The sequence below is a fragment of the Asparagus officinalis genome, chromosome 1, assembly GCF_001876935.1.
Source record: "Asparagus officinalis chromosome 1, Aspof.V1, whole genome shotgun sequence".
NCBI lineage: Eukaryota > Viridiplantae > Streptophyta > Magnoliopsida > Asparagales > Asparagaceae > Asparagus > Asparagus officinalis.
In genome coordinates, this window is record NC_033794.1 from 113604611 (window position 1) to 113628979 (window position 24369).

Consider the following 24369-nt stretch of genomic DNA (forward strand, 5'->3'; position numbering starts at 1 on the left):
TCCACTCACAGAAGAGTTCATCCTACAGACTTGTCACAACTTGTCATTGGATGTGTTAGAGGTAATGGGGGTTGATCCCTCTAAAACTTGGAAAGAATTGAATGTGAGAGGTGAGCAAGCTGAACGCTTTCTCAAGAGAAGGAATTTCGAGAGAGGTCAGCCACCGGGTAATAATCAGAAACAAAATTTTAACCCTCGAGGTAGAGGAAGAGGGTCCGCAGCCGCTGTGGACGCACATCAAACGTCACAACAGCCGCCACAACAACAACCGCAGCAATCGTCCTTCCAGTTGGCACCAAATCAGAATCAACAGCCTCCGAAGCAATTTAAGCCTTCTGAGCCCAGATTCCCGAAAGAATACTCTTTCAAAGATGATGAAGTTCCAGTCATCTTCAAATACTTGTTGGAGAATAACAAGATCAAGCTTCCACCGGTCACAAACCAAGAAGAAGCAACGAAGACCAATGACCCGAAGTATTGTGCCTATCACAGGAGGGTCCACCATCCCACTAAGGCTTGTTATGTCTTGAAAGACAAAATACAGACCTTAATCGATGTTGGCATCGTGACGCTAAAGCCGAAAGAGAAGAAAGTAGGGGCGAATGCGGTGTCTATCAGCTTCGGATCAGTTCCTTTATCCTGGTTTCAAGCCGAACCGGTATCAAAGGTCAAGATGCAAACCATCAACGATGATCCTCATGGACAGCGCCAAAAGGGGCTTGTATCTCACACAACCCCCAACGGCGAAATCCTTTGGGTTCATCCGGATTTGCTTGAAGATGAACAATGGACGACATACACGTCGAAGAAGAAAGTGAAGGGTAGTTGCAACTCCTCCAGTAGCTGCTGAAAAGCCGCAACAACCGGCTAAGCAAAAAGAGAAAGAACTTCAACACAAAGAGGTTCAAGTTCCGAAGCAGTCTCGTTTCAGCCGACCGATTGGACGAGATAGACCGAAAAGCTCGAACGCACCATACCGTTTCGATGTCATGACTCAGTTGGCTAATATCCCAGCAAGGATCACGTTATACGAATTGTTGCGCCTCTCGAAAGAAACCAGAGAAGCTTTACAAGAAGCTTTGGCTGATTCTGAAGTGTTCCTCACTTAGATCAAGCCAACTCCTGGAGGACCAGAGTCATCAGTGCAGCATTACAATCTGACAGCTACCAAATTTCCTTGCATTGCTTTCACAAAAGAAGACATGCAAGTTAGGAATTCAAAGCATGATAGACCGTTATATTTTACTGGATATATCGGTTCGAGCGTTGTCAACCGGATCCAAGTCGATCCGGGTTCCGCTGTTAGCATCATGCCACTTCGGTTGATGTACCACCTGGAATTCCCGCCAGCAAGTTAGCCTCCACAGGAACGGTTATCTATGGGTTCAATACTAGCGGGTCAAGACCGTTGGGAAAAATCCGGGTGAAGCGTCAACTCGGAGATTTGAAGTCTGAAGTCACCTGCTATGTGATCGATGCGGAGACTTCTTATAACTTACTGTTGGGTCACCCATGGATCCACAGTAATCTTATAGTTCCCTCGTCTTGTACGACGACGAAACACCTCCAAACTTCATTCGGAACAACTGTAATACTACCCGCGAAGACAGGGGGTGAAAAAGAGATAGTCTTTGGAAAAGGGGAACCATCCCCTACTCCAGATCATTTCTTGAACATTAATTCGGATGAAGAAGAACCCGGGCCACATTTCTCTCGGTACAGTTCACAAGCGAATGATTATATGACGAACCAAGGCTATGACCTCTCGCTTGGTGAAGGTCTCTATTTTGGTCAAGGTGTCAGGGTTCCACCCCGTCCCGCTTATGTACCAAAAGGAAAACCGGATAATTATTACGGTCATAAAAGGGGTCTAGGTTATGCCTCATCATCTGATGACGAATACGGCCAACAGATTATTAGCCAACTAATAAATAAGAGTGGACATTCATCCGATGCTTCAACTTGGGATTCTGACGTGAGCATTGGAGAAAGGTTCAAAACTCTCATGTCAAACATGGCAACGGTAGATCCTTCCACAACAGAAGAAGACGATCAGTTACCCACTTGGGAAGATCCTTGGATACATTACATGAATATCCAATACGGTGATCGATTTGAGCAAAGAGAACCTCCTACAGAGGATAAAATAGTCCAAATTGATATGGGTGACGAAGCTAACCCAAAGCCTATATTTATCAGCGGTGATCTTCCAACGGATGAAAAAGAGGAACTAATCGCCCTCATTCAAGAATATATCGACGTATTCGCTTGGAATTACGAAGATATGCCGGGACTAGATCCAGATGTAGCAATGCATAGCCTTAACATTAAACCGGATGCAAAACCCGTCAAACAACAACAAAGACGGTTTCGTCCGCAGATTATGGAGGCAATAGAAGCTGAAGTCAAGAAATTAATTGATTCGGGTTTTGTCAGAGAAGAACAACATCCTGAATGGTTGGCCAATATCGTTCCAGTTCTTAAAAAGAACGGAAAGATCAGAATTTGCATTGACTTTAGAGATCTAAACACCGCATGTCCTAAAGACGATTTCCCCTTACCAATCACAGACGTCATCATTGACAACACTTGTGGGTTCGAGAGAATGTCATTTATGGACGGATTTTCTGGGTATAATCAGATTAAGATGCATCCAGACGATGAAAAGCATACAGCATTCAGAACACCCCTAGGTGTCTTTTGTTATACTGTTATGCCATTCGGTTTGAAGAACGCTGGTGCTACATACCAACGTGCGATGACGAAGATATTTCAAGAACATCTTCGGAAGACCGTCAAATGCTATGTTAATGACCTGGTCGTTAAGAGTCGTGATAAAAACGACCACATTAACGATCTGAAAACAATGTTCGAGCTTATGAGAACTCATCAGCTAAAAATGAACCCGACTAAATCCTTCCTTGGAATGTCGAGCGGTAAATTTCTGGGATTCGTCGTTACCACAAAAGGGATTCATATTGATCCTGATAAGGTGAAGGCAATACATGAACTACAACCCCCGAGAAATCTTAAAGAACTCAGAGGGTTGCAAGGTCGACTGGCATATATCCGTCGGTTCATATCAAATCTTTCTGAAAAATGTCAACCATTCTCTAAACTCGCAAAGAAAGGCGTGTCGTTCGTTTGGGATGAAGCATGCCAAAAGGCATTCGAAGATATTAAGAAATATCTGGCGAATCCACCTATTCTCGTTGCACCGAAATCGGGCAGACCGTTTTTGATTTATGTCAAAGCGACGAGCCATTCGTTAAGTGCATTACTTGCACAAGACGACGATAACGGTCACGAGCAAGCTGTGTATTATCTGAGTCGTACATTGGTAGGAGCTGAGCCTCGTTATCCGATGATTGAGAAGGAATGTCTCGCTTTGGTATTCGCGATTCCGAAAATGCGACACTATTTAGTTGGACAGACAATCTATGTCATCTCCAACATAAATCTCATCCGAGTATTCATGACCCAACCGGCCTCTATGAATTGGCGTCTAGCCAGGTGGGCTCTACTTCTTTCGCAATATGATTTGTACTTCAAACAACAAAAGCGGTAAACCCTACAAAAGATATAGCCGAGTTTTACGATGATCTGCCGGACGAAACTCACGAAGTTAATACCACCTCACATCAACAAGTGTGGCAATTATACTTCGACGGGGCTTCACGATCAACCAACGTGGCAAGTGCACCGGGATGTTCTAAAATCTCCTCAGGAGTGGGGGTCGTTTTAGTTTCCCCGGAAAAGCATGTCTTGCCTAGAGCATATTCGATGACCGAGCCATGCTCTAATAACGTGGCCGAATACAACGCATTGATAATCGGACTTAACTTTGCCAAAGAGCTGGGGGTCGAATACCTTGAAGCTTTTGGAGATTCTCAACTGGTAGTTAATCAGGTTCGAGGAGAGTATGAAGTCAGAAATCATGACCTGATTCCATACCACCAGGTGGCCATCGAAATGACAAGCTCGTTTGAAAAATTTTTCATCGAGTACGTTCCACGTCTCCAAAACGCGTATGCAGACGCATTGGCGGCGTTGTCGGTATCCTTGGCTCAGCCTCCCGAAACAGAACAATTGATTACAGTGAGGACTCACCAGCTTATTATTCCAATCTACGATTCAAATGCTAAAGAAGCATACTCAACAAGAGTTGAACCTGAAATTCGAGATTGGCGTTTTCCCATTATCGACTACGTCCTACATGGTATATTACCTGAAGATGTAAGAGAAAGGGAATCGATCCGGCGAAGAGCGCCGAGATTTTACTACAACGCCACAGCGCAAACGTTGTATCGACGATCATACGATAGTCTTTTACTCCGTTGTCTATCCGGCAAAGAAGCAGAACAAGCACTCAAAGAGGCGCATGAGGGGACGTGTGGTGCACATCAACCCGGTCCGAAACTCTGTGACCGACTTAGGAGAATTGGATATTATTGGCCGACTATGGTAAAGGATGTGGTTGACTACGCCCGACGATGTCAAGCGTGTCAATTACATGCAAATTATATGCACATACATCCTGAACATCTACATCCTTCGGCGACATCGTGGCCGTTCGAGACATGGGGAATGGATATCGTGGGTCCTATTTTTCCGCCTTCGGTCAAAGGGGACCGTTTTATTCTAGCAATCACCGATTACTTCTCGAAATGGGCAGAAGCAGTTCCACTTCGAGAGGTGAAGACGAGTGATGTGATCAAATTTATCAAACACCATATCATATATCGATACGGTGTTCCGAGGCGAATAGTGCACGATAATGGACCTCAATTCGTCAGCAACGCATTTATCAAGTTCTGCAGTAAATTCGGGATTAAGGACGTTTCATCGACTGCTTATAATCCTACAGCTAATGGATTGGCCGAAGCTTTTAACAAGACTATTATCAAGATTTTGGCAAAACTAAACGAGATTGGGACGACAAACTCGGCGAAGCTCTCTGGGCTTATCGTACGACCGTCCGCACGCCTACCGGAACCACCCCGTATGCCTTAACATATGGGTGTGAAGCCGTCCTTCCATTGGAAATACAGATTCCTTCCCTCCGTATCGCTCTCGCAACGGGAATGACGACGGAAGAATATCATCAGAAACGTCTCGAGGAATTAGAGATGTTAGATGAGAAACGCTTGGAAGCTCAACAACAGATCGAGTTTTATCAAGCTAGAATTTCCCGGGCTTTTGACAAAAAGGTCCGACAACGAAGTTTTAAAGAAGGAGATTTGGTCCTCGCCGTTCGAAGACCTATGATTCTCACTTCTAAGAAGAAAGGCAAATTTGAACCTAAATGGGAAGGACCGTTCGTGATAGAGACAGTCTATTCAAACGGCGCTTACCGCCTGATTACCCAAGATGGCAGCAAATTAATGATGCCAATAAATGGGAAGTTCCTGAAAAAATATTATCCGTAATATATTCAGGATAACCTGTGTAAAGCGGGAAGTTCCTAGAGAATCCTATATAGGATATTTCAGGATAACCCGAGATCAGTTCACTATTTTAAATGAGAAGCTGGTCATTTGAATAATTCATTGTTCTTTTACAACTTTTGTTGAGATGAGATTTAATGATAGTTAATCTTTCCTCACAAAACCCTGTCACGTGATCATGGAAGAGGAGATTCGATGATTTGTAATCTCACACCATGAAACCCTCACTGATCGAATCAACCAATAGTCATCAGTCTGTATCAGTCAACAAATTATTTTGTGTCAAATTCTTATGTTTGAAATCAAAATTTCCCACCGAGTAGTTTGTGCAAATCAACAAACTCATTGTTATTTGCACTCTACTCCTATTCCTCACTTGGTCAAACCTTTAAACAGTTAGGACCAAAACCAAAATCCCCTCTCGATTCGTTCAAATGAACGAGAGGTCCACAGATCAAACGATCAAACCTTCCTACAGTTAGGATCGTTTCAAAACTCCCTCTCCAATTCTGGGTTTATCTCTACCAACAAACAAGAGACCAGGAGATAGAATATAAAATTCTTCCTCTCCAATTCTGGGTTTATCTCTACCAACAAACAAGAGACCAGGAGATAGAATATAAAATTCTTCCTCTCCGATTCTGGGTTTATCTCTACCAACAAACAAGAGACCAGGAGATAGAATATAAAATTCTTCCTCTCCGATTTCGGGTTTATCTCTACCAACAAACAAGAGACCATGAGATAGAATATAAAATTCTTCCTCTCCGATTTCGGGCTCGTTGGCCTATATAGGAAACGCAACCTACTCACACTTTAAAATCCATGTCGTTCACACATGGGGGATGTTATCTCTATCCCTTATCAGAGATAAGCCTACATCTAACACATGTAGCCTACATATTCAACATTGTAGTTTAAAGTCTAAAAAAGTTTAATTCTTTTAGCACAACATTATATGTGAAACGGAACTAGATAATTCACATACTAGCCCGACTCAAACGGTAATCGGTAAATGCATATCAAATCCGTTGATAGCTGAGGATTTGCCAAAAATCCTATAAGTATTATGGTTATTTATTCTAAAACAAGAATGAGTAATCATAATAAAACCTCAATGAGCAAAAGGATTCAATATATTGACCAAAAGTGTTCAAACAAAACTACAAAAATATATGTTCTCCAATTACAAAAGTTTATATTGACTAATCTGATTTTCAAGTTTTGAAAGCTCTAATGCATAAGCATGTTCAAGTTCAGCCGCCAATTTAATTTTGAAGGCTTCTTCGTCAACACTGTGAAGCGCGGCGACCTCTTGTTCCTTTTCAGCAAGTATTTTATCTTGAAGGTTCAGCTGCTGTAACAGGTTTTCTTCAATCTGAATTTCCTGCGTCAACTCGGACTCCAAGACCTCATGAGCATCCTTGGCCATTGCAAGTTCCTCCTCTAAGCGAGCTATTTCCGCTCGACTCGATTCTAAATCCCGGCGTAGATTAACCTTGGCTTGTGTTCTTTTGCCAACACTCACCCTAAGTTGATCACTTCAGACTCTTAGCTTTTGAAGTTCGAGGTTAGCTGATTTTTGGGAATCATGCCACGCTTGCAACTCAGATTCCATACGAGAAGCGATATAGGAGGGTATGCCTTTGGTACGAAGAGCTTGTAGAAGTTCAACATGTCGCTTCAAATCAACCAAATAAGCGTTGATTGAATCGGCTAACTCATTATACCCTTCCTCTCTGAATCCTGATATGAAACGCTCAAGAGATTTTTTATAATTCTCAAAATATGACCCTTTGAAGAGAATACGATCCACCATAGAGTTCAAAAAGGGGATGAAGCCTTGGAGATTAGAACATATGACAGCCTTATCCGGATCGTCGTCGACCAACAGAGCTTGGATCTGATTCGATAATGATGAGGGAACTGCAATGAGGGCAAATGGGTCAGTACAGAACATATGTATGCATACAAGACAACAAGCGGAAGCATACCAAGTTCGACGGAAGAACCCTCAGTATGACTTGGTTCACCCAAGGGTGGTAATCCGGCTTCCTGAACAACCAAAGTTGGTTCAAGAATAGTGGCCGTTGATGTACCCGCTACGTCAGAAGGTTTTTTAATCTCAACTTCAGAGAACTTCGGGTCCAAGCTAAGAGGCACTTTAGGAGGGGATTCTACAAACAAAAGGATTACGATGAGCATAATGGGATGATAATCCGAAATTTGAAACAAGTTATGGGTAAAACTTACCAGCTCTGGACATCACATCGGCTGATGTACCAACTTCTTCAGTTGGTCTCGCTTTTGTTGCAACTGGGCTAATCTGGGGAGTGACGGTAACTTCTATCATCATCGGGTCCATAGGAGTAGTAGGTTGAGATTCGAGAACAGACGATTGCAAATCAACCCCATAGGAGTAGTAGGTTGAGATTCGAGAACAGACGATTGCAAATCAACCTCAGTTCCCGCCCATGGCACGAGATCACGATTATCTGATTAATCAGATGTTCCAATGATTATAGTAGTATCAGTTCCAGCAACTGGTCCTATAATTCGAACAATTATATGATTAATCAAGTTAAATATATATATGTATGTATATATGGAGTTTACAGAATCAAGGCCTTACTCTCAGAAGGACCTGCTTCTTTTGAACCAATTCCAACATCTGATCCTGTAGCAGTATCAGGAATTTTCCTCGACAGAGAATCAAGAATTTGCTGGTGGTCGTCCTCTGAGATATCAAGATTAAAGTCGAAATCATTAAAATCGTCGACTTTAGTAGCATGGATAGTTTCTCCTTCAGTTGATTCGTGCATCGTGGCATCTACAAAACGTGTTGAATCGTAAATGACACGTAAATTCAAACGAATTTGCTCAAGACAAAGATTAATTACCTTCGTTGGTCGGGACGGATTCGAGAGCTTCACCACTTGTACCTGCTTCTTTTAGTTTAACTAAAAGGAGACCAAGCGCACAAGTCATTAAAGGAGACACACGGTCTGACTCATTCATTTCTCGGATTTCTCTTCCAATGGGAGAAAGATCAGTACCTGTATCCGCAGCCGAGGAATCGATGTCAGAAGTTGGTGGAACGTCAGCTGGTCATTCTTTCAGAGCATCCTGCATTTGCTGGACGAAGCTGGTCTCCTCAGTCTCCATACCTCCGGGAGAAACAGCATCAGCTGGCAATTCTCCTTCTTCTTGATTCCCTACAGAAGTTGAGCATGAAATAAATTTGAACGTTAAGAAGTGTGAAAGCAATAAAGACAAATAGTTACCTTGTTCATCAGAAGAAGCACTACGATCAGACGTCTCTTCTAGAGCAGGAAGATGAACGCGTGGCTTAGAGACAACTTTCTTCTGTCTCTTCAGTGGACGTGCTTCAGAACCCTCATGGTGATATTTAGTGCGCAGTTCAACTCTGGGGGAAGCTTGAGTCTGAACTTGAGTAGAAGATTGAGATCTTTGCCTATGAACAAGAGGCACTGTATCCTCTTCATCCTCTTCGTCTCCACTGAGGACGTCTACCGTCATCCGATTAGGATAGGTCATGACGACTCTCTCTCTCTCCGTTTTTTCGGAGCAGCTTGTGGTTGGGCCGGAGCGACGGAAGGTCTTACAAGTCCCCTTTCAAAGAAAGAATCAGGGAGACCAGCTCTTTCATCAGAACTCGAGCCAGTCTCACCCGCCTCTTCAGAAGTCTCCGTTTCCTCACTATCAAATTCCTCTTCACTAACAGCTGGAAGAACCGGTTCCTTTCCTTTTCTCGATGATTCAGCAGCCTCTTTTCCTCGAGTCGACACCATAGCCTCATGAGTCGCCTCTGTCGCTTGCTGCGGAGCTGCCTCTTCCTCTGAGTCCGATATTCCCCTATGTTGAGGGACGATATTAGCGGCTATCAACCACTTGCAAAACAGGAAGGTCATCCGTAGAGGTGCCGCTTCTAAAGGTAGATCAAATTCAGCGTTGGTGCAGCCGGCGATACTCCAAAACCAAGCTCTCGCACCGTCGATAAGTCCACCTCGAAAGCTAAGGTGACGGTTTGGGTTGCCAACATATATCTGGTCATAGCCAAACTGACGGGCGAATCGACATGGAAGATAAGGTTCAATGTGACAAACATCTCTTACCCTAAACAATAGATATCCAGGTCGAATGTTCATCAACCATCTGAAGCACCCGACGTCCAGAATGGTACGGTTCTGCCTCGGCTCTTCAGCATCCAACAAGGTCGTATTATACGTACCGGAGAATCGAGGGAAGCAGGGGAAGAATTCCCAACACTTATGAATTTTGAACTGCCTCGTTATGTCCGGCCATCGATGTCTGATCCATTTGCAACACTCAAGGGTCTGTAAAAGAGGAAGACTAGGATCCACCGTCTCAGGAGCTTCCATTAAATCTGGCCGGTGCAGAACCAACCATGTCATCAAATAAGTGTAGGGTAATTCTAGTTTCGGAACAGATATACTGGCAGAGGGTTTCTTTTTCTCTTGAGTGAATGCGGAAACTAACTGCCGTAACCTACTGTGAATAGCCGCCACCATAGTAGGAAGCAAGGATAATCTGCGACCTGTGGCTAACTGGACGGCTGGATACAACACTTCCATTGCCATAGCGTCGGATGACTGGTGGGGAACTACACATCTTTTCAACCATATGGCCAGAAAGCCAGCCAGCAGAGTAGTGGGGCGAATTGGAACACCAGCTTGAAATAAATAAGAGCGGAATTTAGTTCCATGCGAAAACCCATCTTCTGAATGAGAAGTGTAAGATTGTGCGTTTGTTTTCTCCAACAGCCGATTGATGTCACCCGGGCTCAAAGGAGATAATCCACGTACCTCTTCCACAGATAATCGGCGAATTGCTTTAAGCTGACCTGGGGAGATTTCTTCCTAGCTTTGGTTTCCATCTCAGCCATAGCTACATGATAATGACAAGTCAGTTCCCATAAAGTCTCGTGGGTCACAGATGACCGATCCTTCATCTTATTAAGCTGACTGGTGGTTGGGAAGAACTCTTGATATGGAACATCGCCTATGGGCAAGCCAGACACCTTCATCATTTCGTGCAATGGCAACCCGAGCTCCCCGTTCTTGGTGAAGAACGTATTAGTGTCAGGATTATAGATCTCGGACAAACGGAGGAAATGACCTACACTAATTTGCAGACCATGCATGCTGGCACGGATCGGGACTTCCAACCCTAATTCTGCTAACTCTCGCCCCCAACGTTTCAACACATAGCGAGTCATTCTGGTCCACCACCATTTATCCCCAGAATAATGGACTCATCCATAACATCTGAAACTCTCGTGGGGTAATTTCTTCTTCATTGCAGCCAAACGATTCTTCACAGTGTTGGCCTGCGCTGTCTTTTCATTCTGAGGTATATTGTCTTGGCCTAAGACACCCGGATGAAGCCCTCGTATAGAAGCTCTTTCACTGGAACCTGGAGTAGCCTCTTTCCCGATGAAACCACAATGAATACGTTTGTGGTTTTCGGTTAACCTCCAGAACATCTCACATCTAACCGATAAATTCCTGAACTTTAACAGTGAATGCTCTCGAGGGATAAAAGGCAAGTACAGGAATGACGAACCATCCTCGTGTAACCACTGCGCAGGCTTGCAGAAAGCAATCGCCGGATCCTTTATGGAGTCACCAAACAAGAAGTCTGGTTTCCTTATACATTGGTTTGAGTCCTGTTCTGAAATTAATGTCGCGTCCGTGATTAACCGTCGTAGAATACGGCAACTACCTCGTTGAACCAATTCTCGGGCCCCTTCGCTGTAATCTGACTTAAACTAAGGAGCAGACTCGATTAACGGTAGCCCCTCATAATAAGAATGAGTGACACTACTCTGGCCCGTAACTGCATCGACGGTGAAGATTGTGGAAGGAAAATGGACTGATACAGAAGATACACATAAGCTGTGTAAGTATAGTCCTAAAATTTTAGAGAAAACGATATATCTTACTTCATAAGATATAGTCGCTATCTCATAACAGGTGTGACGATTTTCCATCTACCATATGTATAAAGGAGATATGCGTTACTATGCACGGGCATTATAACGGCATACCAGAATCTTTCAATACATGTGGGATGATATGAAATCGCCCCTGTGTATTATGAAGTGTGTTTTGTCCAAGCAAAACAAACACTTTTAAGCGTCGATCCCCTCAAAGGAGGATACCGGCTCTTCTCGAAGGTATCTCAAAGGATACAAACGAGGATCTGCATACAAATACAGGTACATGTATACGAAATTGACAAAATACAGTATCTAAATTCGTGAGAGGGTAAAAGAAACGTCTGACTTGAACTGAGGAGCAGACTCGATTAATGGTAGCCCCTCATAATAAGAATGAGTGACACTACTCTGGCCCGTAACTGCATCGACGGTGAAGATTGTGGAAGGAAAATGGACTGATACAGGAGATACACATAAGCTGTGTAAGTATAGTCCTAAAATTTTAGAGAAAACGGTATATCTTACTCCATAATATATAGTCGCTATCTCGTAACAGGTGTGACGATTTTTCATCTACCATATGTATAAAGGAGATATGTGTTACTATGCACGGGCATTATAACGGCATACCAGAACCTTTCAATACATGCGGGATGATATGAAATCGCCCCTGTGTATTATAAAGTGTGTTTTGTCCAAGCAAAACAAACACTTTTAAGCGTCGATCCCCTCAAAGGAGGATACCGGCTCTTCTCGAAGGTATCTCAAATGATACAAACGAGGATCTGCATACAAACACAGGTATTGACGCATAAAATTGAAGAAATACAGTGTTTAAAATTGCAAAAGGATGAAAGAGATATACCCCCATGTGAAGCGGCAACAGGAGCAGCCCCCTCGGGAGACTGAACAGTCGGATGGCCTCGAGAACCTCGAGATCTACGCGGCGACATGACCAATATGTGATCTACAGTAAAACCCAACGTGAAAATTAGGGTTTTGAACGTGAAATTGAACAAAATAGCACAGAATATCGTCGACGCAATTCATGCAAGGTCACAGTTAAAGGAACTTGGAATTTTAAAGAGAAAGGGGGTGAACAAACCTATCAAATCCGAGTGAGATATCCCCAAATGAAAGCTCCACCCAAGTCGGAAACAAAGAGGAGGAAAAGAGGTAGAAAAGTTGTGGAAAATCGCACAAAATCGCCCAAGAAATCGCTGCAAAATCGACGTGAAACGCCTCTGAAAAAACCCTAAGTCGGGGTTTTATAACCCCGACTCGCCGAAGCGAGACAGACTTCACTGTCTCGCCGTCTCGCCGTGCGAGACAGTATATACTGTCTCGCACAGCGAGACAGTATATACTGTCCCGCACCACAAGATAGTATGAGCTGTCTCATATCATGAAATGGCGACGATTGTTTCGATATGCTGTTTCTACACACATGAATACTCCAATGGGTACACGAGTCTAAACTGTATTCCTACCCTCAACAGGAAGTTTCTGGAGAATATTAATCTGAATATTCTTAAGGATAACCTGACGAACTTTCGAGAGACAAACGAGCATCAATCTGGAAATACCAACTTCAATTCAAGATCTCGACAACGGTCAAGCGATAAACGCAGTGCCGGAGAAGTATTAGCTATTCTACAAAGAACTGAATAGACTAATGAATGAAGAGATCAAAAGCCAAAGCCATTTTACAAATTCTTCTACACGATCTACTCCACCAAGCATTGAAGGGATCGTAAGTAAAATCTATCTTATCCAAAGTATCCCATGCTCCTATATAAAAGAATGAGTCTGGAATAATTTGGAGGGGGTATCCGTAGGCGTCAAAAAATGCTAAAGACAGTGTTTGCTGTTTCGCCAGCGAGACAGTGTTAAAATGGTCAAAACCACCTCGATAACTGCCCTACACGTGTTCATCAACTGTCAAGAGACGTGGGAAGCATCGTGGGCGAAAATCACGTGGATAACTGCCAAAATAACGGAGTTTGAAACGTGGGAAGGCAGTTAAAACAAAAACTGCCTGACGGTTACTATTTCCGAGATAGCGTTTACTGTCTCGCCCGCCGAGACAGTAAACACTGTCTCGCCGTACTAATGTCGTCGTTTGTTGAGTTTTTGCAGTTACAGACCCCTGAGGCTATAAATACCCCCCTAGGGTCACTTCTGACGAGGATCGAGCATATTTTCGAGCAATCCAGTGCAGAGAGAGCAGATTTGAGTTTTCGTGTGACTCCTTGAAATTGAGCTTTGACTTGATTTTAAGAAGAACGACTATCTTACTTTAATAAGATATCGTTTCAAGTTCTCACTTCGATAAACGAAGTCAGAATCAGTAAACCCCCTTCACGATCTGTGATTCGGCGGTCCACGAACCAAAGCGTTCCCGGCACAGGCAAAGTCTCACAAAAACAGGATTCGATAAACGACTTCTGTGTTAGTTTCTCAAGAGTTGTAATTTTCTAATTTTTTCATTGCAATTCGTTGTAAACGACCGAAGTTCAATAGAATTATCAATGAAAGCAACTTTTGACGCAAACAATAGTGTCACTCTAAAAAGATTGATGGACAATGCATTTGCAATGACAATGTAAGCTCGGAGATGCTACAGCTTCGAATTAAGCGCTATGCTCGATTGACTGCCCAAACTAGTTGAAACAGTTGAGAATAATTAACCAAAAAAAACTTTGCTATAGGACTATTGCATAGGGATGGCAAAATGAACCCAAAACCAATTGCCCACCCATACCCACCCGCCAAATGAACCATCCATAGGGATGGCAAAATGAACCCAAAACCAATTGCCCACCCATACCCACCCGCCAAATGAACCATCCAAACTCACCCATTTAGTTAAATGGCCCATAAATGGGTGGGTATAGTTTCTATTAAAGATAAATGGGTCATTAATGGGTGGGTTATTACCCACCCATTTACCCGTTTAGATGGATATTGTTTAAAAAACACCCTCAACGCTTAAACAATTACAAAACTTATTTTCAAAAGTTAAAAATTATAGAAAACACTTAAAATGACTAACAACCCCTTAAAATTTTAAGATTTGCAAAAAACACCCTCAAAGTTTAAAATATTATAAAAACGGCCTCAAGAGTTAAAAATTATAAAAAAAACTATCAAAATTTTCTAACCTCACAGATGACACATGAAATTCAAAAATTACCAACAGCCCCCTGAAATTTTATAATTTGCAAAAACACCCTTAAAGTTGTAGAAAATGAGAAAAACACCCTCAAAACTTCAAAATTACTAAACAATCTTAGAGTTTTCTAAACTTACAAATGACATATGAAATCTAAAAAATTTCAATAGTCACCTATAAATTTAAAATTTATAATTAACACCCTCAAAGTTTTAAATTTTTAGAAAAACACCCTACATAGTTTAGAATTACAAAACCATCCTGAAATTTCAAAACCTACAAATGACACATAAAATCCAAAAATTACTAGCAACCCCCTGTAAATTTATAATTTACAAAAAGCACCCTCAAAGTTTAAAAATTGCAAAAAACACCCTTAAGAATTCAAAACTACAAAACAATCTTAGAATTTTCTAAACTTGCAAATGACACATGAAATCTAAAAAAATTCGGTAGTCCCCTATAAATATCAAATTTGCAAGTAACACCCTCAAACTTTTAAAAATTACAAAAAACACCCTTAATGATATATAAATATAAAAAGTAGGCGCTCATAATTCTTCGTCGGCAGGAGATATATGCGTTTGCGGCCAAGTGTAATTTGTCACATGACCAAAGTAAGGGCTTTTTTTAAATAACCGAGCAGGTAGTAAACTAGACTTGTTACGAGTCCATCTCTTCTTTTGCTCAGCCCCGTCATCATTTGCTTCTTTTCCTCACAATTCTGTCCTAATTTTCTGAAGTAGTCGATTCAATTGAGAAAGAAATATTTATAGAAAACCCCCTGAAAGTTTGTAAAAAATCTCCTAAAAGTTTACAGAAAACCCCCTAAAAATTTACAAAAAACACCCTGAAAGTTTACAAAAAACCCTCTGAAAGTTTACATAAACCCCCTAAAAGTTTGTAGAAACCCCCCTAAAAGTTTACAAAAACCCCCCTGAAAGTTTACTAAAACCCCCTAAAAGTTTACAAAAAACCCCCTGAAAGTTTGCAGAAAATCCCCTAGAAGTTTGCAGAAAACCCCCTGAAAGTTTGCAAAAAACCCCCTGGAAGTTTACAAAAAAACCCCTGAAAGTTTGCAGAAAACCCCCTAAAAGTTTGCAGAAAACCCCCTGAAAGTTTGCAAAACCCCCCTGAAAGTTTGTAAAAAACCCCCTAAAAGTTTGCGGAAAACCCCCTGAAAGTTTACAAAAAACCCTAAAAGTTTACAGAAAACCCCCTAAAAGTTTGCAGAAAACCCCCCTGAAAGTTTGCCAAAAACCCCTGAAAGTTTGCAAGTAGATCCTTGAAACTTACATATATATAGAAGCATCATAATCATAACTAAATGGGTTATTGGGTTATCCATGAACCACCCATTTAGTAAATGGGTGGATGAGAACCAACCCATTTAGCAAGTGCTAAATGGGTCATAAATGGTCCGTTTGTTTCATTTTTTTTGAAGGAGAAAGTTAGAGGAAAGCTGACAAATCTGACAAAAACTGTCACTTTTGGTAGGCTTTCTTGCAAAAACGCCTCTAAAAGAGGCGTTTTTGCAAGAAAGCCTGCCAAAACTGACAGTTTTTGTCAGATTTGACAGGCTTTCCCCTTCCCATTTTTGCAAACAAACAGCCCCTAAGTGGTCATAAATGTGCCCACTCATTTATGACCCAACCAAAACCCAACCAAAACCATCCATTTGCCATCCCTACTATTGCATATACACCCCTAAGTTATTTTTAAAACACAAAACTTCACTTATCGGTACTCAGCTTGCCCTCTTTGTTTCATTCCAGATGATAGTGGCATTACTTCATTTTCCCACATAATCTTAAAACTGCAAACACAAGAAATTCTAAAAAGATGAGTATATTGCCAGTAAATTAAAAGACTCGCAGGAACAGCACAGATAAAATCCTTTTTGTCTCGAGAAAATAAGTCTTATAAACGCAGTACTATCAGTCTCTAGCCTGGAAACATCTGCCACCTAACTACTCCCCAAGAATAACAACGGCAACGGGCAAAACTCATAGAATTTATTCCTGTAACTCCTTTACTGTGCCTTTATTTGGAGGTAATTTTTTTTTTCCCGGTTGACGTTGCATAGCCATCAGCAAGGGAAACAAGAAGAAACGTTATTGCTATATTCTGTTCATCAAATGAGTTGCATAGCTGAAAATACTTAACCAAGAGAAATTCTCTTACCATAAAAGCTGATAATCATATTGATTCAAATGTGTAATTGGCTCATTTAAAGAACTGTAAAATAACAAAATAAAATAAAAATAAACAAATAAATAAATAAATAATGAAGAGACAGAAACTGCTTTGGATTGACGAAAGCATGCATTAGCAATAATATTCCTCCATGAAAACCCTGTCCTCATCCATTGTTTTCTACTGTGGTAAGTAAAATGATTACCTGAAGGCTGGAGTAGTTATGGTGATGAAAAATCGAAAGTTGTAGCAGTTACACACTGCACAATCTATTTATTAATGGTAAACTGCAAATAGCATGAAGAAATAGCTTTTTAAAGGGCAGGTTTCATGTAAACTAAACATATAACTTCTGAAAATCCTGATTTTAACTAATACCTGTCCTACAACAATGAGCGTGCAAGTAGCACATAGACAATTGTTAGAATCTTAAGCATTATAGTCTTAAATTTAAAATGAGAGCTAGGAGATAAAAGCGTATTTTTTTTAATAAAACTTGCGGAGTGACACTGAGATTACACAATAGCCTCAATGTAAAAAAATAATTCCTTCAGAGTGTCCGCCAAAGTTACACAATATCCTGAACAGTGCATAAGCAAACATCAGTTCCTAAGAAATGATCCCATCAACTCAAAAAATATAGTCATAAGCATGAACAGAGAATTCGTTAACTATGATTAACAAACTTCCTGTATCATTGCATGAAATACGTAGAAATTGTCAAATAAAAGATGCAATGTCATGAAAATTTGTTAGCTTCTAATCTGTATAATTCAATTCTGTTCCGTTACCTGGCGGAAAGAAAATCGTGCAAGACCATTCCAAGTTGAAACAGAAACAAATCGTAAACAAGTGTCCGCTAAAATTGCAACAAAATTCACCTTGTTATTGATCAATCAACTGAGCTTGTCTATCATATAAGTGTTTACTTGGGTACTATAAAGATCAAAGATTTATTCAATATCAACTATTCGATAGAGCTAACAATAGCTGAATTAATTATATAGAAAATTTTAGTCATAAATCCCATCATCCCACGTCAAGGTCAGGATTCCTAACCATGCAGGTGGTCCTACTATAGTCTGATTTCCCCCCAATTAGAGGAAAATATCAAGATAGAAATACTAATTAGAGCAACAAATGTAAATTTTATTCCACACTCAAATTTTGTTGCACAATGGACACACTTGATCATATTAGAATCGTCTAATGTGCAATGTGCATAATTCCTGGGGAGAAGCAGGGAAATTTAACTTCTTTTTTTTTTTTTGGTGGTGGTGGTGGTGGGGGAGGGGGGGGTCAAATATTCAGCTTTCATTGGTTACCAAACATGTATCTGTATTTAACTACTCAAAGAGCCAAAACTAGCACAAGTTTTTCTCTCGATTACTTCGCTGCAATGTGCACAATTCCTGGGGAGGAAGCAGGGAAATTTAACTTCCTTTTTTTCTCTTTTGTGTGTGTGTGTGTGTGTGTGTGTGTGTGTGTTTTGTTTGGGGTCAAATATTCAGCTATCATTGGTTACCAAACATGTATCTGTATTTAACTACTCAAAGTGCCAAAACTAGCCCAAGTTTTTCTCTGGATTACTTCGCTCAGAAGAGAGGAATGGAGAGTATCAGTAATTTGCAAATTCTTTTTTTGCAGATATCACATTGCATGAATTTCAAAGAATTTCTAGAATCAAATGATTCAGAAGAAAAGAGAAATCAGACAAAGAAAAAATGTCTAACAAATTAATTCGATACTTAGAAACAAAAAATGAACTTGATTAAACAAGCAAAAACTTAATATCACTTGCAAATACTTCTTTGGAGGGAAAAACAAAGAAAGGTCGAACACGAATGCTGACATCTCTTCAACTTCCAAAACATCAAAAATGACGATACAAATGAATGAAGTCAACGAGATTAGGAAAACAAACAAAAAATATTTCGATAAAAATTGACATATTAACACTGTTTCCATAATATGGCCCTGATACTTTAGTTCATGACATTTTGCAAAGTAAAACTCATTCCACATACTAATTTCATGAGATGAAAGTAAATTTGCACGAAATTGCCACTTAAACAATTTATAGTGATTAAGAGATGATCGTTTTGTCTAATTCTTTGAGATAGAAATTTATGGTGACACATTTACTAAACTACTAGAACTGTCCCTAACAAGCATTTTGTCATAACTCACAGTCAAAAAAAAAATTAATTAACAGCTACTACTTCTAGGATTTGGTCAAACCCTTGTATCACGAACAAAAAGAGCAAAGCAATCATGCGAACAAAAAAAGTCTACATGGTTTAGCAATTCGCTTACCTCCATGGGGAAAAGGAAATTTATTAGTTGAGAGAGATGAAAATATTTTTGTTTCTCAAATATCTTTCACAAGCACATTTGCTTAATTGCTTGGATGATTTGCTTGAATCCAATGACTTTCTCATCAAAGGGGTTCTTGAAGACCTCTCCTATTACGAGTTGCCTTCAAATTCCTCCTGGAAATCATTTTCTAATCTTCATATATGATGTTCTAGCAAAGCATCAACTTCAATCGATCTTGAAACCAACTAAATTTCAGTTCAAGTTGTAGTTCAAGTCAGATTTAACCCGTTCACCAAATCATTTTTGTTCTCTTTCGCCACATAGGATATCCTTTTTTACATCAAAGATCTCCAAATATAGAATAATCCATGACCCAATTGAACTCAAACTTTTCCATGTTTAACTTTTCTCTAGCTGGTAGCTTCCCAGTTAGACTTTGACTTCACCATTTTGGCTTGATACAAGAAATAAATACAAATGCCCACCTTAATTCAAGCCTTTCCAAATTGTTAAGAATATTAAAATTATAACTCTTAGCGTAACTGCAGAGTTTTTGTGCAGTGAAGGGACGTTAACACAATCATTGGACACAAACATTAGAGTTGATTCATCATATGCTTCATCATTTTCATCTGAAATGTAAATTTCAAAAATTTCAAAAGATATTTACATATCCAACCTTTTTGTGAATTATCTAGCACTTTTCTGATGACCGCAAACATACCTATGTAGCAATTTCCACTGATTGTGATCTAGAAACTCAACGCGAAGCTTATAGGCACCGGTCTCGCTTACACCTTGTCAAGTCTATAATTCTTAATGATATGGATGTCGTTTGGCAAAACGCCTAAGGGATCAAAGCAAACACCTCAAAAGAACTTAAAATAGTAAGAAACATTGTAAAGTCTTCGTGATCACTTCCTAAGGCATTGACTTGATATTTTGAATCTAATGCAAGAGCATGTACCTTTTGCTTATTATGATGGGATTGCTCTTGAAGATATAGTGCTTGATGGATCGAAAAACACTAACACTGAAAATGCTTCTGAATTAAGCTCGATGGAGTCCTCATCCAACCCTTTTCCTCATTTTGATAAAAGTCCCATCATTGACGATAATGTAAAAAAGATGTAGGATTTTCACTTAAAAGCTATTGTTGATATACCCGAGACAAGAGAAAGCTAACAGAACCAAGGAAGTTCAATGTGTTTGAAATATGAACCTACTCCATCTGGTAAACTTTAAGCTTGTTATGTTTAAAACTATTTAAGTTACATTTTCCTTTAAATTATTAAAATGTCTTGTTATGAGAACTCCTATGTTGTGTCTTAATGAGCAGAATAATCTAGCTGGCTATGTTTCTATTTGTTTTTTCCTCGCATGTCTCCATGTTTTTAGTGGACTATTTTTTATAAACCATATAGATTTATTAGTTCTATGCACAATATTCTAGATCTATGACCTAGAAGATAATCTTCAGTTGACTCTTCAAAACTCATGTTTGACTAAGTAGGTTCTATATTAAGCCAAGTTTGTTTGAATTTGGGCAAATCCTTTGTGTTCAAAACAATCTTGTTTTAAAAGTGTAACTTCGTATTCGTTGAGTTCCAAATAAATCTACTTCTCCATGGGCCACAACCTCAACTTTAAAGAATTCAAGCTCGTTATGGAGTAACAGGGGTTTCACATTCTGATAGGGTACTACATTACACATGAACACCTATTGATGTTATTACTCCTTAAGTGATTGATATTGTCTATTGTCGTCACTATAAATACGGAAACGTTGTGCATCCAAATAAATTCATATTGAACCAAAAATGGTAATGAAACCTTCCTAATAATCTTAAGTCTGACAATCACATTCCTGATATTATGGGACAAGAATTGTTTATTCTAAATACTACGTACAACATATTTCCTATAATATGATGGATACTTCCCTCAATAAAATGTCTCTGACACTTAGATACATCTCTATCATCTAACGACAGACAGATCAAGAACATTTTTCCTAAAGGGGACATACACAAGTATACATTATCCTCGATAAAAGGATTGAAACCAAAATTAGAAAAATGGTCAGACAAGAACTACATTGAGCTTAATTCAAGAGCATATTCAGTGTCAACACTTTCTATTCCATCGAGCATTATATCTTCTAGGATAAGCACATCATAATAAGCAAAAAGTACAGGCACTTACATGAGATTGAGAATGCTATCAAGTTTCATGTTTTAAGAAGTGATAGAGAGAGCTTATGATGTTCCTTACTCTATAAAGTTCTGTTGAGGTATTTGCTGCAACTCTCCAGGCTATTGCCACACAATACTCACATTATCAATAGTATAGGCTTGACAAGATGAAAGCAAGACCCATGCCTAAAAGCCTCACGGTAAATTTCTGGAATGTGATCAGCGAATGTTGCTAGATTACAAATGTTGTGGGTCATCCAAAAAGTGTAAAACAACTCACAAAAGGCAACATATACGCATATCTTTTGAAATTTATGGCTTCATAAAAAAATTCATCAAAATGCATAGCAAGATAGGAAAGTTGTGAGAGTCTCGTACCAGAGTTTAACTCAAGTCCAAGTCCTACCTAACACATATCTAATGTGGATTCGGCTGAAAAGAGCATTCAACCAACAAGGACATGTTGAGTGAAACTACAACCCTCAACTTTCACATAACTTTGAAGTTTTGCTCCAGTAGAATAGACTTTATGAAAAATAATGGAGATATTTAAATTTTGAACTATCAAGACTAGATATACAATATTAAAAGATCCTTTTATTGAAATTAATTTTAGACTATCAGGGTGTAGCTCAAAAATAGCCTCGCTTATTCGGTGAGGACTAGAAGTGTTTTCCCTTCATTTTGAAGGAAGAAGGCAGATACTCCAATGTTGATATAACCTTCCTGTGATATCCATCCAATATTCAATAAGATTTGTGTTAGGTATATCTTAAATCCAATTACATAGATTCTTTTTAGCCATAAACCAAGCTTGAACAAGACTCCCGTTAACCATCCCCCTTTGCCATTGTGCTAAGCCTAAACAGCATAGAGACCTTCTATATTTCGCCCTATGCTTGGTTTGGTAGGAGGGGAGGTGGAGTGAGATAAGGGACAAAACAAAAAATCCTCTTTAGTAGGGAGGTTTTGAAGGGGGTGAGGTGGAGTGAGGTAGGGTATAGTGAGAGAAAGTGCAAAATGAATAGAAAGCGGCGAGAGAGAAACATCCCCCAAATTTGAAGGGATACATGAGAGAATAGATTCATTCTATAAGACTCTGAGAATAGATTTATTCTATAATGACTCTTATACCCTCATCAATTTTTCATAATTAACCAATTGTCTACTTTATAAAAACCCTATCTTTATTTCTCAAAGTGATATTATTGTACTCACTCATGCACCTCCCTCTTCTTATCCCCTCAACCAGACCCCCAAAAAAAAGATCATATACCTCCCCACACTCCCGTTCCAACTAAACAAGAAAACACAAAAGAAATCTTTGCACCTCACTTTACCTAACCTCCTCATACCCCCTACCAAACCAAGCCTATGTTTAGGGTAAATTAGAATTAGGATACACCATTATTGGCAATAAAGCAGAAGAGTGCCACTTATAATAAACATCCAAGTAACTCCTCAAAAACACCCTAACTGAATCCTTATTATGGGTTCTCTAAAAAAACCATTGAGTAATATATTACATTCTCCCAGTCTTGGTATATGAGGAAATCTTCCATAACTTAGCCGTTAAATATTTACCAAAATTTTCCCATAGTTATACAAATTGTGTTTATGGTTGTCCAATCAAGCAAATGTTTCCAGAGGCATGCCTTCAACTTCTAACTAGCCACACAGATGTACAATCAAATTTTCCACTAGTCATCCTCCTCCAAAGAAAGAAAGAAGAAATTCTAATAGAAAACCCCATTAGATATTTGACTTCTAAGGCAATGCCTGAAAATCACCCGAGAGGGTGGGGTGAATAGGGTGATGTGGCAACTATTGGGAAATTAAAACTTATTCTCTTTTCAGTTCAGTTTATAAGTTATCTACACCTTAATAGTTTTTCACAACAAAACCTCAATATTCAACTTGCAATAAGATATATACATAATCTGGATGCAAAATAAATATGTAAGTTCAGAGATCACCACATAGAAAACACAATCACAAACAAATAAATTTTTATAGTGCTTCAGCCGATACACCTATGTCCACTCTCCTTGATAGCATCCCAATTCTTCATGATCTCCACTAACTTCTACTCCAACCCAGAGATTAAGTTACAAACCTTGCTTTTGGAGTCAAGACCTCCTTACAACAATCTCCAAGTCCGAATGCAAGAGATCCTCCAAAACACTGAAGCCAACACTTGATCTCTAAAACTCTAGAGATTAAAAAAAAAAATCTCCTAAAACCTAGGAAACAAGTCACCAGAATACAGTGTTTCCTTTTCACAATATAAAGACCATTAAGCACAAATAAGAGTTAGTATATACTTTTGTGAAACACAAGTTTATCACAACAATAAGCACAATTCTCTAATAGTAAGTCAATTCTAATAATGATATTTAAATTTAAATTAAATACTAAATCAAAGAATCGATTAGAGAGAAATTAGCAAAAAATCAGACAGGAAAACCAATATCCAAAAATCTGATCAAAACTCAATCCGTTTACCCGACAAGTCACTAAAAATAGATCAAGTTACAGATCGGAATGGCTAAAGATCGTTGTGAATAATCACGAGTTATTCTCTCAAAAAGATTGAAAATGAAAACTCAACATTAAGCGTTTTCCTTCTATTTGTAAATAGATTTTCATTTGCTTATTCTCTATGAGAAAGACCTCAACTTACAGACTAGAGGTAGGGAACAAAGTCACTATGTACCATATAGAATTTTTCCACATGTTAAAATCATTTGAAATCAAAATAGATTTGAAATCACCATAGAAAGGCAGGAAATCACAAAGTCTAACATATAAAAACCCAGAAAAGACATCAAATATGCAAATTCGGACAATTTTTTGCCAGAACTACGTCATCATGTTGGTGACCAGTCGATCGGTCTATCGTCAAGTGGTTGTTCGACCACCCACTGGTCTCTGATTTTCATCAGTTTGACCTTTTCAAAACTGATTTTGACAATTTCACCCTTGGTACACTAAAATGTCCACATCTTGAACTATACAACTCAGAATCCATTCTAACTGAATAAAGAACCACTT

General features: G+C 39.5%; 1 protein-coding gene across 1 annotated transcript; it reads right to left on the minus strand.

The window, feature by feature from the left end:
* Positions 8556-9379, minus strand: LOC109839659. Its single transcript, XM_020408178.1, has 3 exons — positions 9074-9379; positions 8732-8891; positions 8556-8662 (listed from the first exon to the last, which is right to left on the minus strand). Exons 1-3 carry the CDS (start codon positions 9377-9379, stop codon positions 8556-8558), a joined length of 573 nt encoding a protein of 190 aa, XP_020263767.1.